Here is an 11,419-nt window from a genome sequence, read left to right on the forward strand (position 1 = left end):
GCCCTGCGGGATCTGATTTCTTTCCACAGGGCCTGTAAGACAGAGTTGTTCTGCCTGGCCTTTGGCTTGGAATCAATTTGATTTCCTCCCCCTCTTTCCTTTTTCTTTTCTCCTTCTGTGATGGAACTCCTATTTGGGGACTTCCCTGGCTTTTTTTCTGGCCCACGTAGGACAAGTCTGGATAGTTGGCCTTTGACGTTTTCATCCTCAAAAAAGTTTTTGATTTGAGTTTCTACTGAAATCAGGCTGTATTTTAATGTTGTATTTTAATCTTGTTTTTAAGTTGTATTTTAATCAATTGTTTTTATACCTGGTGTTAGCCGCCCTGAGCCCGGTCTTGGCTGGGGAGGGTGGGGTATAAATAAAATTTATTATTAATATTATTAATCCTCTTTTAAAGCCATCTGAGTAGGTGGCCATCGCTGCCTCCTGTGGGAGGGAGTTCCATAGGTTAACCCTGTACTGTGTGCAGAAGGGCTTTATTTCATCAGTCCTGAATCTTCCAACCTTCAGCTTTGTTGGGTTCTGGTGCAATGAGAGAGGGAGAACAGCTTTCCTCTATCCACTCTCTCCATGCCACGCCTGGTTTCACAAAACCGTTTATCATGGCGCTTGCTTGCATATACTTGCTTTTTCTCTAAACTAAAATGTCCCCAAACTTTTCCTCCTCGTAGCGAATTTGCTCCATCCCCTCAATCATTTTGGTCACAGTGGTACAAACTGCTGTGTTGCCCACACAGCTGCCGCTCCTTCTTGTCTCCATTAAAAAAAACATTCCCAGAAACTAGTATGACTCTTCCCCCCCGCCCCAGTCTTTTGTCCTTCCCTGACTCCCCCCTATGCCCCCCCAATCCTTCTTCCTTTCCTCTCATCTCCAACAACGACTTACTTCTATAAAGCATTAATGGACCTTGTTTTCTAACCGCGAGTCTGGCTAACAATCCATAACTTCTTCGCTTCATTATGGCTCTTAGTGAGCTTTTAATGATTTCTGCAGAGGGGTTTGTTGTGGGGCGAGGAGAGGAGGAACCCCCCTCCTGGGAATGTAGGTGTTGAGAAATCTTCTGTGGGGCACTCTCTCCCCACAGAATGTTCTCGGGGACATAAGACAATGGGGGAAACAAATCTGTTATTAGGATTGTGACGCTCTTAAGAGTGGGCATAAAATCCCCTTTGATTGTCTGCTGCTTAAATTGAGATGAGGGTTTTAAAAAACAAACATAAGACTAGCTTGCTGGATGAGGCCAGCAGCCCATGTAATCCAGCCTCCTGTTCTCACAGTGGCCGATCAGATGTCCTATGGGAAAGTCACAAACAGGAATTCATTGCAAGAGCATCCCCAGCTATGAGTAGCTTTTTTATAGTCAAGAGGTATATGCATAAATAAAATAAATACGTATATATAAGGCAGTCGTAAGTGGTCTTACACAGATGCGACTGACCTAATGCAGCCCTGGAGCAAAGGGATCGCAAGAGACTCAGAAGAGCAGCCAGGGAGGGACTGAATAATGGGACTGAATGTTAGGACTTTCCTAGCCCCTTGATAGAAACTACAGTTTAAAGAAATGACATGCAAGGTGAACTCTGCCTCAACGTTGCTACAAGGGCAGCATTTATTGTTCCTTGAGCTCTTGTTGTATCTGCCTTCTGATAAATTGGAAGGGAGAACATTAAACCTTCCCCAAAGAGGAAAGCCTTTCTGCATTTTGGGATGGTTCACCACTCCAAATATGCCTTTTCCATCTTCGTGAAAGGAGGCAAGGCCACCCCAGTGTGTATTAGCAAAGATAACCTAAGAAAGGCATTACGTTTGGGAAAATAGTTTGCAAAACTCTCTCTCTCTCTCTCTCTCTCTCTCTCTCTCTCTCTCTTTCTCTCTTTCTTTGTGTGTGTGTGTTGGGAGAGATTTGCATGAAAATGCTGACTTTTTTCATGAGGAACCCAGAGAGAGGAAAATCCCCAAACTGGAGGATTTGTTTACAGATAGGTAGCCGTGTTGGTCTGCCATAGTCAAAATAAAAAAAATCCTTCCAGTAGCACCTTTAAGACCAACTAAGTTAGTTCTTGGTATGAGCTTTCGTGTGCAAGCATCTTCTGAAGAAGTGTGCTTGCACACGAAAGCTCATACCAAGAACTAACTTAGTTGGTCTTAAAGGTGCTACTGGAATGATTTTTTTTATTTTGGAGGATTTGTTGTCAAGGTTTCCCGTTTATGGGGCTGTGTTGAAATCATGTTTTGTTTCCTTTCTTTCCAAGGGAAAAGACGCCTTCTGTCAAGCCCGCGGCGTTGATGGGGGCCCCGCTCCTTCCTGAGAGGTTTCCTCTACACTGATCCGCTGTGCAGAAGCCGGGCTGGACTGTGTGACCCGGGACTTTTGGGGCGGGTGGGGAACCAAAGACACACGCCAGCCTTACAGACCTGAGCTTGCCACTGTGCCGAAGGTGATGTGACTGTGGCTTTTGTCCTCCTGTTTTGTTTTGCTCCTCTTGCTGATAGTTGAAGAACTGGCGCAGTCGAGGAACAACCTTTTCTGCGGGAGAAAACCAAGAGAACTCTTTTGACCAACTCTCTCCTTTGGCCCTTTCGGAATTGGGGTTCCCTTCATTTTTGACCGTGTGCGCTAAGATGCTGACTAGAACGGCTTTCTCTCAGAAAGAGGGTCCTGCTGTTGAGTGGTTAGGGAGAAAGAGGAGCTGTGTGGTGTGGCTGCAACGCTTAGCTCTTTGCACAGGCCTAAAAATACCTTGCATCCTGGGAAAGGCAGTGAGTATCAGTCCTGGGCGGAGAATGGGCATCGCACTGGGTCTCCCTTCTCTCGAGAGGCAGAGGGTTTAGGATGGACGGACGGCAGCCAGGTTAGTGGCTGGCAGACCCTTTTTAAATTAAATGCCACTGCAGCCATGGGTTGAGGGGGAGGAACTGTGCCATGTGGCAAACTGAGTTGCCTCATTCTGAGCTGATTCATCCCGCCTTCCGCCCAATCGCTGGGAGGCTTTTAGGACAGCAGTTTGGAAAGGAGAAAGAGGATTGGCTGCAAGTGAAGTGGGAGTACCCTTGTGTCTCACTTGCCCTCTTCTCCCTGTGGGGAATGCCTTCCCAATTAAGTGTCTTGCAATTGGGATCTGCAACTGGAAGCTCTTAAGGCCAAATCCAGCCCCTTAAGGAATTCCATCGCAATCATTACAGCTTGTTTGGGGTTGGGAGGGTCGGTCCCTGACAAAAAGTGTCCCTCTTGGCTTCCCCTCTCTCTTTGCAAAATTCCTTGTTTGGCCTGTATGTTGCACACAATGTGTTCCGCTCATGTGGGAGGCTGTTTTTTTTTAATAAAGTAAAATACAATTCCAAATGTGCCGTTTGCTGTGTGTGTTCTCGGTTTCTGAGCAGAAGTGGCTTGCCCGCTGAGGTGGAGCTTCCGCAGCAGGTGAGCCGCTGTGACGTCACCTCTAAAAGAATGCTGTAGATTTGGAAAATGTTGAGACAAGGGCAAGGGAAATGATAAAGGGGAAGGAGATACCCCCCATGAGGAAAAGATGCAGTGTTTGGGACTTTTGTTCTGAGGAGGCTCGAGGGCCAAATGAGCCCCCCAACCCTCTCTATATAGAGCCAGTGTGGTGTAGTGGTTAAGAGTGATAGACTCGTAATCTGGGGAACGGGGTTCGATTCCCCGCTCCTCCACATGCAGCTGCTGGGTGACCTTGCGCCAGTCACACTTCTCTGAAGTCTCTCAGCCTCACTCACCTCACAGAGTGTTTGTTGTGGGGGAGGAAGGGAAAGGAGAATGTTAGCCACTTTGAGACTCCTTCCGGTAGTGATAAAGCGGGATATCAAATCCAAACTACTCCTCCTCCTCCTCCTCCTCTTCTTCTTCTTCTTCTTCTTCTACTACTACTACTACTATATGGCCCCTGGGACTCTCTCCAGGCCGTGCCAACTTTCCCAGGACACACCTCTTACTGGGCTTGTTCAAGGGCCAGGTAGAGAGGCCTGTGGGGGGTACATTTGGTACCAGGACCTGAGGTTCCCCATCCCCTGCAAGTCGCCCTCTCAGACCAAAAGGATACTGCACATCTGAATTTGCCACTACCCTGCTGCCCACCAGCTGGGCTTGAAGGCTTCAGCCTTCTCCAGCCCATGACCCCCCCCCCCAAGCAACAGACCTTCAATGGCAGCCGGCTTCTGAACTCAGAGATGCTCCATCCATCCACTGTGACTTCAGCTTCCTGCAGATACTTCCTCCAGGCTCTGGCCAGCTGCTGTCGGAAACAGACCCCAAACTTGAGATCATTTTTTGCACATTGCAGAATCTCCAATTGGCCTTTAACCGGGACGCCAAGAACAGACCTTGTGTGTTGCAGGAAACGTAAATGACTTTGAGGGGGTTGAAGGTCTTCCATGTTTCTGCATTCCTCTCCCTCCTTCCCTCCATCTTCTCAACCCTAATGCCATTAACAATACATCTTTCATAGCCCCGTACTTTCCCCCCGTCGACGCTCCTCCTGTGATTATGATTATTTCTACCTTCTGTTGAAAACCATCCAGGATAATGGAGCCCTTTAATAGCGGCTCTGAAGCCGTTCTTCTTGGCCTTCGGCTTGTCATTCATTTTGCCTGACAATGAGTGGGGCCATTCAAACCTCGCCAGCTAAGAAAAATCACGCTATTGTTCATAAAAAATCATATAGCTTTTTCTCTCTAGATCTCCACCTTTTGCTCTCCATTCAATCTCAAGGCTTTTTAATACCTGACATACTTTTTTTTGCAATTTGCATGGTGGTTGTTTCCCCATCCCCCCTTCTCCAAACTCTATGCAAATTGCTATGGGGTGTTTTTGAACTTTTTTTTTTAAACCACGGCAATCGAGAGCTGTTGTGTTGATAGGAAATGTTCCTTTCTATCACGAAAAGCTGTCTTGATCTGATGCTCCTCTTCCCCTGCAACCACATCTTTTTGCACACTTCACACCTCTGAATCATTTGAATTCAGCTCTGAATTATATGTATCTAAGGGCTGATTCAATCCTCAGGTGGTTGTGTTTAAAATTTGGAAGCAGGCGCTGTGGGACTGTGACTACCATCATCCCCAGAGCTAATGTCCATCTTGGCTGGGGCTGATGGGAGTTAGAGATCCTCCACATCCCTTCTTCAAGAGGCACCCCCCCCCTCCTCAGGAGCAAATATCTTTTCTAAATAGAGGTGTTCCCTTCTCTCTGGGAGCCACACACTTTCTCGGAGCTCTCCGTGGTGCTGAAACCAAGGACCTGATTCCTTCTGCCTTGTGCTGTCTCTTTGTTGAGAACGGGACAAGGCAATTCTTTTGCCCTGACCACATCTGGAGGAAGCAGCCCAAACACCCATGCGCAGGAGAGAGTGGCTGTTGAGCTCAGGTCCTGTCTGTGGGCTTCCCAAAAAGGAAGAGACCAACAGCATCTGGAGGCACTGGGTCCTCTTAACAAGAGGAAGACTGTGCACTCCCCACACTTAAAACGCCTGTGCAAATAAAATTAGGCACGGCATGGAGAAAGTGGACAGATTAAAAAAATTCTCCCTCCTAACACTAGAACTTGTGGACCATCCAATGAAGCTGAATGTTGGAAGATTCAGAACAGAGCATAGAATTGTAGAGTTGGAAGGGAACCTGAGGATCATCTAGTCCAACCACCTTCGATGCAGGAATATGCAGCTGTCCCATGTGGGGATCGAACCTGCAGCCTTGGCGTTATCGGCACCATGCTCTAACCAACTGAGCTATCCGTGACACAAGGGAAGACTTCTTCAACCAGAGTTAAACCATGGAACTCATTCCTGCAGGAGGTAGTGGTGGCCATCAACTTGGACAGCGTTAAAAGAGGACTGGACAATTCGCGGAGGAGAAGGCATGATGACTATACTCTGCCTCCACAGCAATGATTCTGAATACAAGTTGCCGGAGACCACAGGAGGGGAGAGTTGCTCTTGTGCTTGAATCCAGCTTTGTGGTTTCCCACACAGGCATGTGGCTGGCCACTGTGAGAACAGGATGCCAGACTAGGTGGCCCAATGGCTAGATCCAGCAGGCCATTCTTAGGAGAGGAGCAGAATCTCCCAGGCTCATCGTTTTGTGCTTCGGTAAGTGGAGCAACCAAGTGGCGCCGTAAGGAATGTTAGAAACAGTGTGTTATTTTAATCCCCACGAAACACTCTGTCATCCTTGTTACACCGTGTCAGATGGCGAGAGATCAGCAGGAGCGGATCTGCCCAATCGCCTTGTGCAGATGCTGGCAGGATACTAACCGCAGCGACATTGAGCCTGCAGGACTCCGGTTTTAGCGCCGTTCCATGGTGACCCCATGGCTCCTCTTTAGAAAGAAGCAGACAGAGGAGTCTGTCATGAGCTCGTCCTACACTCGAGTAGGACCCTGGCAGAGACACATGCCCGACTAGCATGTTCTCTCCCTCCTGGTCGATCGTTTGGGAGCTTCAAAAGCTTTCTTCAGCCTGAACATCACAGCAACCAGTGCCAACAGATATCGGCACACTTAGGGATCCGCAGAGTCTTCGCAGCTTGCATAACAAACCTCAGCGACTCAGCATTTTGGCTAATCTAATTTAATTACATATAAACACACACGGAGCACCGCAACATGGCTTCCCCTCTCTCTAGCATCAGACAGCAAAGAGGGAAAAAAAACAAAGGACAATAGTCCCACTTCACGGAACACAGGAACACAAACGTCCTGTCTCCGTCACTTCCCACTCTGTGGAGTCAAAACATACACTGTCATGTGACAGACAACAATCCCATGACTGCAACCATGGAGCAGGAATTCTAACAGAGTCTGCACAGAGCAGGGGATGGGGAGAAACCTGTGGTCCTCCAGCTCCCATCTGCCCTAGCCAGCACGGTCAGGGATGATGGGAGTTGTAGTCTAGTAATGTTTGGCAAGCCGCAGGTCTCCCATCCCTGCTCCAAGTGGCAGGAACAGCAAGTAGCACCAGGCTAATAGGCTTCTGGGATTGGCATCAGGCACCCTTCTTGTGCTTGGCCCTTGGTGCATGCCCAGTGATTCTAACTTCTGGTGCCAGCCTTGCCAACTGTGCATCAGGGCTCGGGTACTCAGATGCCAGGTACTGCATCTGGTTGAGCCAAAGAATTTCCTCACGGAGGAATAATGCTCCGTTCATGGGCGCTGCTTCGCTTTCGGAGTCGCCGCCTGCAGTTGCCGGCGTGCGGGTGGGATGAGGGAACCGGCTGGGTGAGGTTAATTGCTTTGTCAAGGAGCCTTGTCAAATCTGGCGGGTGGCGCCACGTCTTGCTTCTCAGCCTTGCAGGCAGGCAGCCGCTGACACTTTTAATTACCCTTGTTCGTATATGTAAAACAAGGCGCCGAAATCGGCGACCAACTTGTTATTCGCGAGTGCCTGTGAAAAAGGCTGGAGGGGCTCCAGCGCATGAGCCGAGTGCAAATGGCAGGAGCGGTGTGCTGGGGGGGAGGTGTTTTCTGTTGGGATTTTGGGGGCTGAGCCTTCAGCTTTGCTGCCCCAAATAAATAATAATAATAATAATAATAATAATAATAATAATAATAATAAAAATTTATTATTTATACCCTGCCCATCTGGCTGAGTTTCCCCAAGTGTTAAAAACAATACAGCATTAAATATTAACAACTTCCCTAAACAGGGCTGCCTTCAGATGTCTTTTAAAGATAAGATAGCTACTTATTTCCTTCACATCTGAAGGGAGGGCTTTCCACAGGGCGGGCGCCACTACTGAGAAGGCCCTGTGCCTGGTTACTGTAACCTCACTTCTTGCAATGAGGGAACTGCCAGAAGGCCCTTGGCGTTGGACCTCAGTGTCCGGGCAGAACAATGGGGGTGGAGATGCTCCTTCAGGTATACTGGACCGAGGCCGTCTAGGGCTTTAAAGGTCAACACCAACACTTTGAATTGTGCTTGGAAACGTACTGGGAGCCAATGCAGATCTCTCAGGACCGGTGTTATATGGTCTCGGCGGCCGCTCCCAGTCACCAGTCTGGCTGCTGCATTCTGGATTAATTGCAGTTTCCGGGTCACCTTCAAAGGTAGCCCCACATAGAGTGCATTGCAGTAGTCCAAGTGGGAGATAACTAGAGCATGCACCACTCTGGCGAGACAGTCCACAGGCATTTGGGTCAGACAGCCATTAGAATCTCTGCTCCAAATGATGGGAAGGACCATCGCTCAGTTGGTAGAGGACCTGCCTTGCATGCCGAGGTTCTAGGTTTAATCCCCAGGTCAGGCTGGGAATGCCCCCAGCCTGAAACCCTGGAGAGCTGCTGCCTGTCAGTGTAGACAATACTGAGCTACATGGACTGGTGGTGTGATTCTGCATAAGGCAGCTTTCTATCTTCTAGCCAAAAAGGTATCACGAAATGTGATGCTGCTACCAAGATGAAGATCTACCTGGCTTGTGTTTTGAGCTTGCTGCTTTATGGAGGTGAGACATGGGCAACTTACGGCCGCCAAGAGTGACACCTTAACCCAGCCTTTCGCAACCTGTGGGTCCCCAGATGTTATTGAACTATGACTCCCATCACCCCTAGCTAGCAAGGCCAGAGCTCAGGGATGTTGGGAGTTGTAGCCCAACAACATCTGGGGACCCACAGGTTGAGAACCGCTGCTAACCCCTTCCACATACGCTGCGTCAGGAAGATTTGGGGCATCACAGGGCAGGGCAGAGTCTCAAACAAAGAGGAGCGCAGAGAGAAGAAATGCCATGGCGCATCTGCAGCAGCACATCCAGACATCTTCATCTGCCTCGGCTGCAACAAAACATGTCTCTCCCACATCAGTCTCTACAACCACAGCGGGCACTGCAACCTTCCAACAGCTTGACTTTACCCCCAAAGGTGCCCTCCTCCATTGTCTCCCAAGACAGACAGACGCCAACGCCAGCGACTGTATCTTCCAACCACTTCTTGTAGTAATGGAACCACCAGAAGGCCCTTGGAGGTGGACCTCAGTGTCTGAGCTAGACAATGGAGGTGGAGACGCTCCTTCAGGCAGACAGGACCGAGGCCATTTAGGGCTTTAAAGGTCAGCACCGGCACTCAGAATTGTGCTTGGAAACGTACTGGGAGCCAATGCAATCCTGTGTTATGTGGTCTCAGCGGCCGCTCCCAGTTGCCAGTCTGGCTGCCACATTCTGGATTAGCTGCAGTTTCCGGGTCACCTTCAAAAGTAGCTCCACGTAGAGCGCATGGCAGTAGTCCATTCAGATACTTTTCAGATGCTCTGCCTCTGGGTACCCAGGAGGCCCATAGACCAGGGGTAGGCAACCTAAGGCCTGTGGGCCAGATGCGGCCCAATCGCCTTCTAAATCCGGCCCGTGGACGGTCCAGGAATCAGCGTGTTTTTACATGAGTAGAATGTGAACTTTTATTTAAAATGCATCTCTGGATTATTTCTGGGGCATAGGAATTCGTTCATATTTTTTTCCAGAATATATTCCAGCCCACCACATGGTCTGAGGGATGGTAGACTGGCCTATGGCTGAAAAAGGTTGCTGACCCCTGCCATAGACATTCCTTCTTGCCATTAGACTCTTAATGCCCAACCTGGATAGGTCAGGATCTGTCCAGGTCCTGACATTTCTTCCCTAAGAAGCTACTTCCTGCAATTCATCTGTTCACCACGCGGGGCAGCAACACACCGCATCCAGTATCTACTGGAACTCCATCTAGCCTCCAGCCTCTGAATCAGCTCCTCCCTAATGCCTTTCCTTAGATAACAACTCTCTCTCACTTTTTTAGACACACTTTTCCTTAACAGGTACATTTTCGCACACCTCTTTTTGATTGGAAAAGTCGATTGTCAAAAATCGGGAGCATTGCAGTCTGTGGAGGACAGCCGGGTTTCGGTTTGCATACTGGTTTGGGGAAACATTATTAATTATATATTGAGAATTGCTAACCAAATTTCTGCCCCCTACCCCGGAGCAGCGCAGGGCTTGGCAGTAGCAATTTCTGTTTCAAACGATGGTCTTTTGTGGTTGATTTTTAATTTTCAGAAGCTGCCCCCAAGCATTGGGATGGAAATATATTTTTTAAGCAAACAAAGCTGGTTTTCTGTGTAAGGAAAGGGAAGGAGGCATTAGGTTTTGTCGCAAGGCTGTATGCTGGGTAATCTCCCCGACCGGCAGCTTTGCCACTGAGTGATGTATTACAATTAGGCGGAATTAACCTAATAAGAGCTGATGAACCAGAGAGCCTCTCCAGACTCCGCCCACCCTTGGCCTGGCTTTGCAAGGAGTTGCAGGATCCAACTATCACACCCTTGCTTTTTTTTTTGAGAAGGGAATCTTCCTATTTCAGGGATTTGAGAACAGGCCTTCCGGGGATTAATCTTGAGTTGGGGGGAACCGGGAAAGAAGAAATAAGCAACAGCAACTCCAAACATGTGCAGAGGAGATTTGACTCGCCATTGCTAAGTCTCTAAAGCCCAGCAGTGGAGATGCAGCCATCACCCTTCAATTTTCCTTGGAAAGAGGGGGTGAGCGCTAGATTGTAATCGGGCATGGGCAGCCCAAGAAGAAGAGGAACCAGGACTCAGCCCACTATATAATGTCCTCCATCTCCTGGCTTTCAGTTCCTGGCATGGCTGTCAACTTTCCCCTTTTCTTGCGAGGAATCCTATTCGGAATATGGGAATTTCCCTTATAAAAAGGGAAACGTTGACAGCTATGGTTCCTGGTGCAACAGCTCCCTCACTAGGACTTAAAAATTCAGGTCCTGCTGCTCAACTGGTCATTTTTTACAAATCCATCTGTCCGTCTGTCTGTCTGTCTAAATAATTTACATTCTACTTAACTGCAACCGCTAAGCGGTTTACAAAGAGGCAATATAAACAAATATCACAGAAAGTTATAAAATCAAACTTTGAATCCATTCTGCATTTGTCGCTCCCTTTGCCAAGCCTGCCACAGAGCCTAGGGCTTGCTGATCAGAAGGTTGGTGGTTCAAATCCCCACGAAGGGGTGAGCTCCCACTGCTCAGTCCCAGCTCCTGCCAACCTAGCAGTTTGAAAGCACATGAAAATGCAAGTAGATATATAGGTACCACTCTGGCGGGAAGGTAAATGGCGTTTCCATGCACTGCTCTGGTTTCACCAGAAGCGGCTTAGTCATGCTGGCCACATGACCTGGAAGCTGTACGCCGGATCCCTCGGCCAATAAAGCGAGATGAGCGCCGCAACCCCAGAGTCGGCCATGACTGGACCTAATGGTCAGGGGTCCCTTTACCTTTTTACCTTGCCAAGCCCGGGGTTCCCAGCCTCTGTTTCAAAGCCCAGCTAAAGAGATGCTCTGAAATGACAGGTGAGCAGGACCCACAACTAGGCAAACCTGTCCCCCTCCCATGTTGCAAAATTCCCACAAACGAGTGTTCGTTTTCTCCTGCATGTT

At 48.7% G+C, this 11,419-nt stretch overlaps 1 protein-coding gene across 2 annotated transcripts in view; it reads left to right on the forward strand.

Annotated features, from left to right (window-relative positions):
- The window catches only part of RPH3AL (rabphilin 3A like (without C2 domains)), a 54,998-nt gene extending 51,651 nt beyond the window's left edge, over positions 1 to 3,347 (forward strand). For both annotated transcript variants that reach the window (XM_080983200.1, XM_080983199.1), the window contains exon 9: positions 2,257 to 3,347. In XM_080983200.1, coding sequence (XP_080839326.1) covers positions 2,257 to 2,291 — 35 coding nt within the window. In that variant the 3' untranslated portion in view covers positions 2,292 to 3,347. The remainder of the gene's footprint in view (positions 1 to 2,256) is intronic.
- The last annotated feature ends 8,072 nt before the right edge of the window (positions 3,348 to 11,419 follow it).

Source organism: Podarcis pityusensis (assembly GCF_964106645.2).
Source record: "Podarcis pityusensis genome assembly, chromosome: 15".
NCBI lineage: Eukaryota > Metazoa > Chordata > Lepidosauria > Squamata > Lacertidae > Podarcis > Podarcis pityusensis.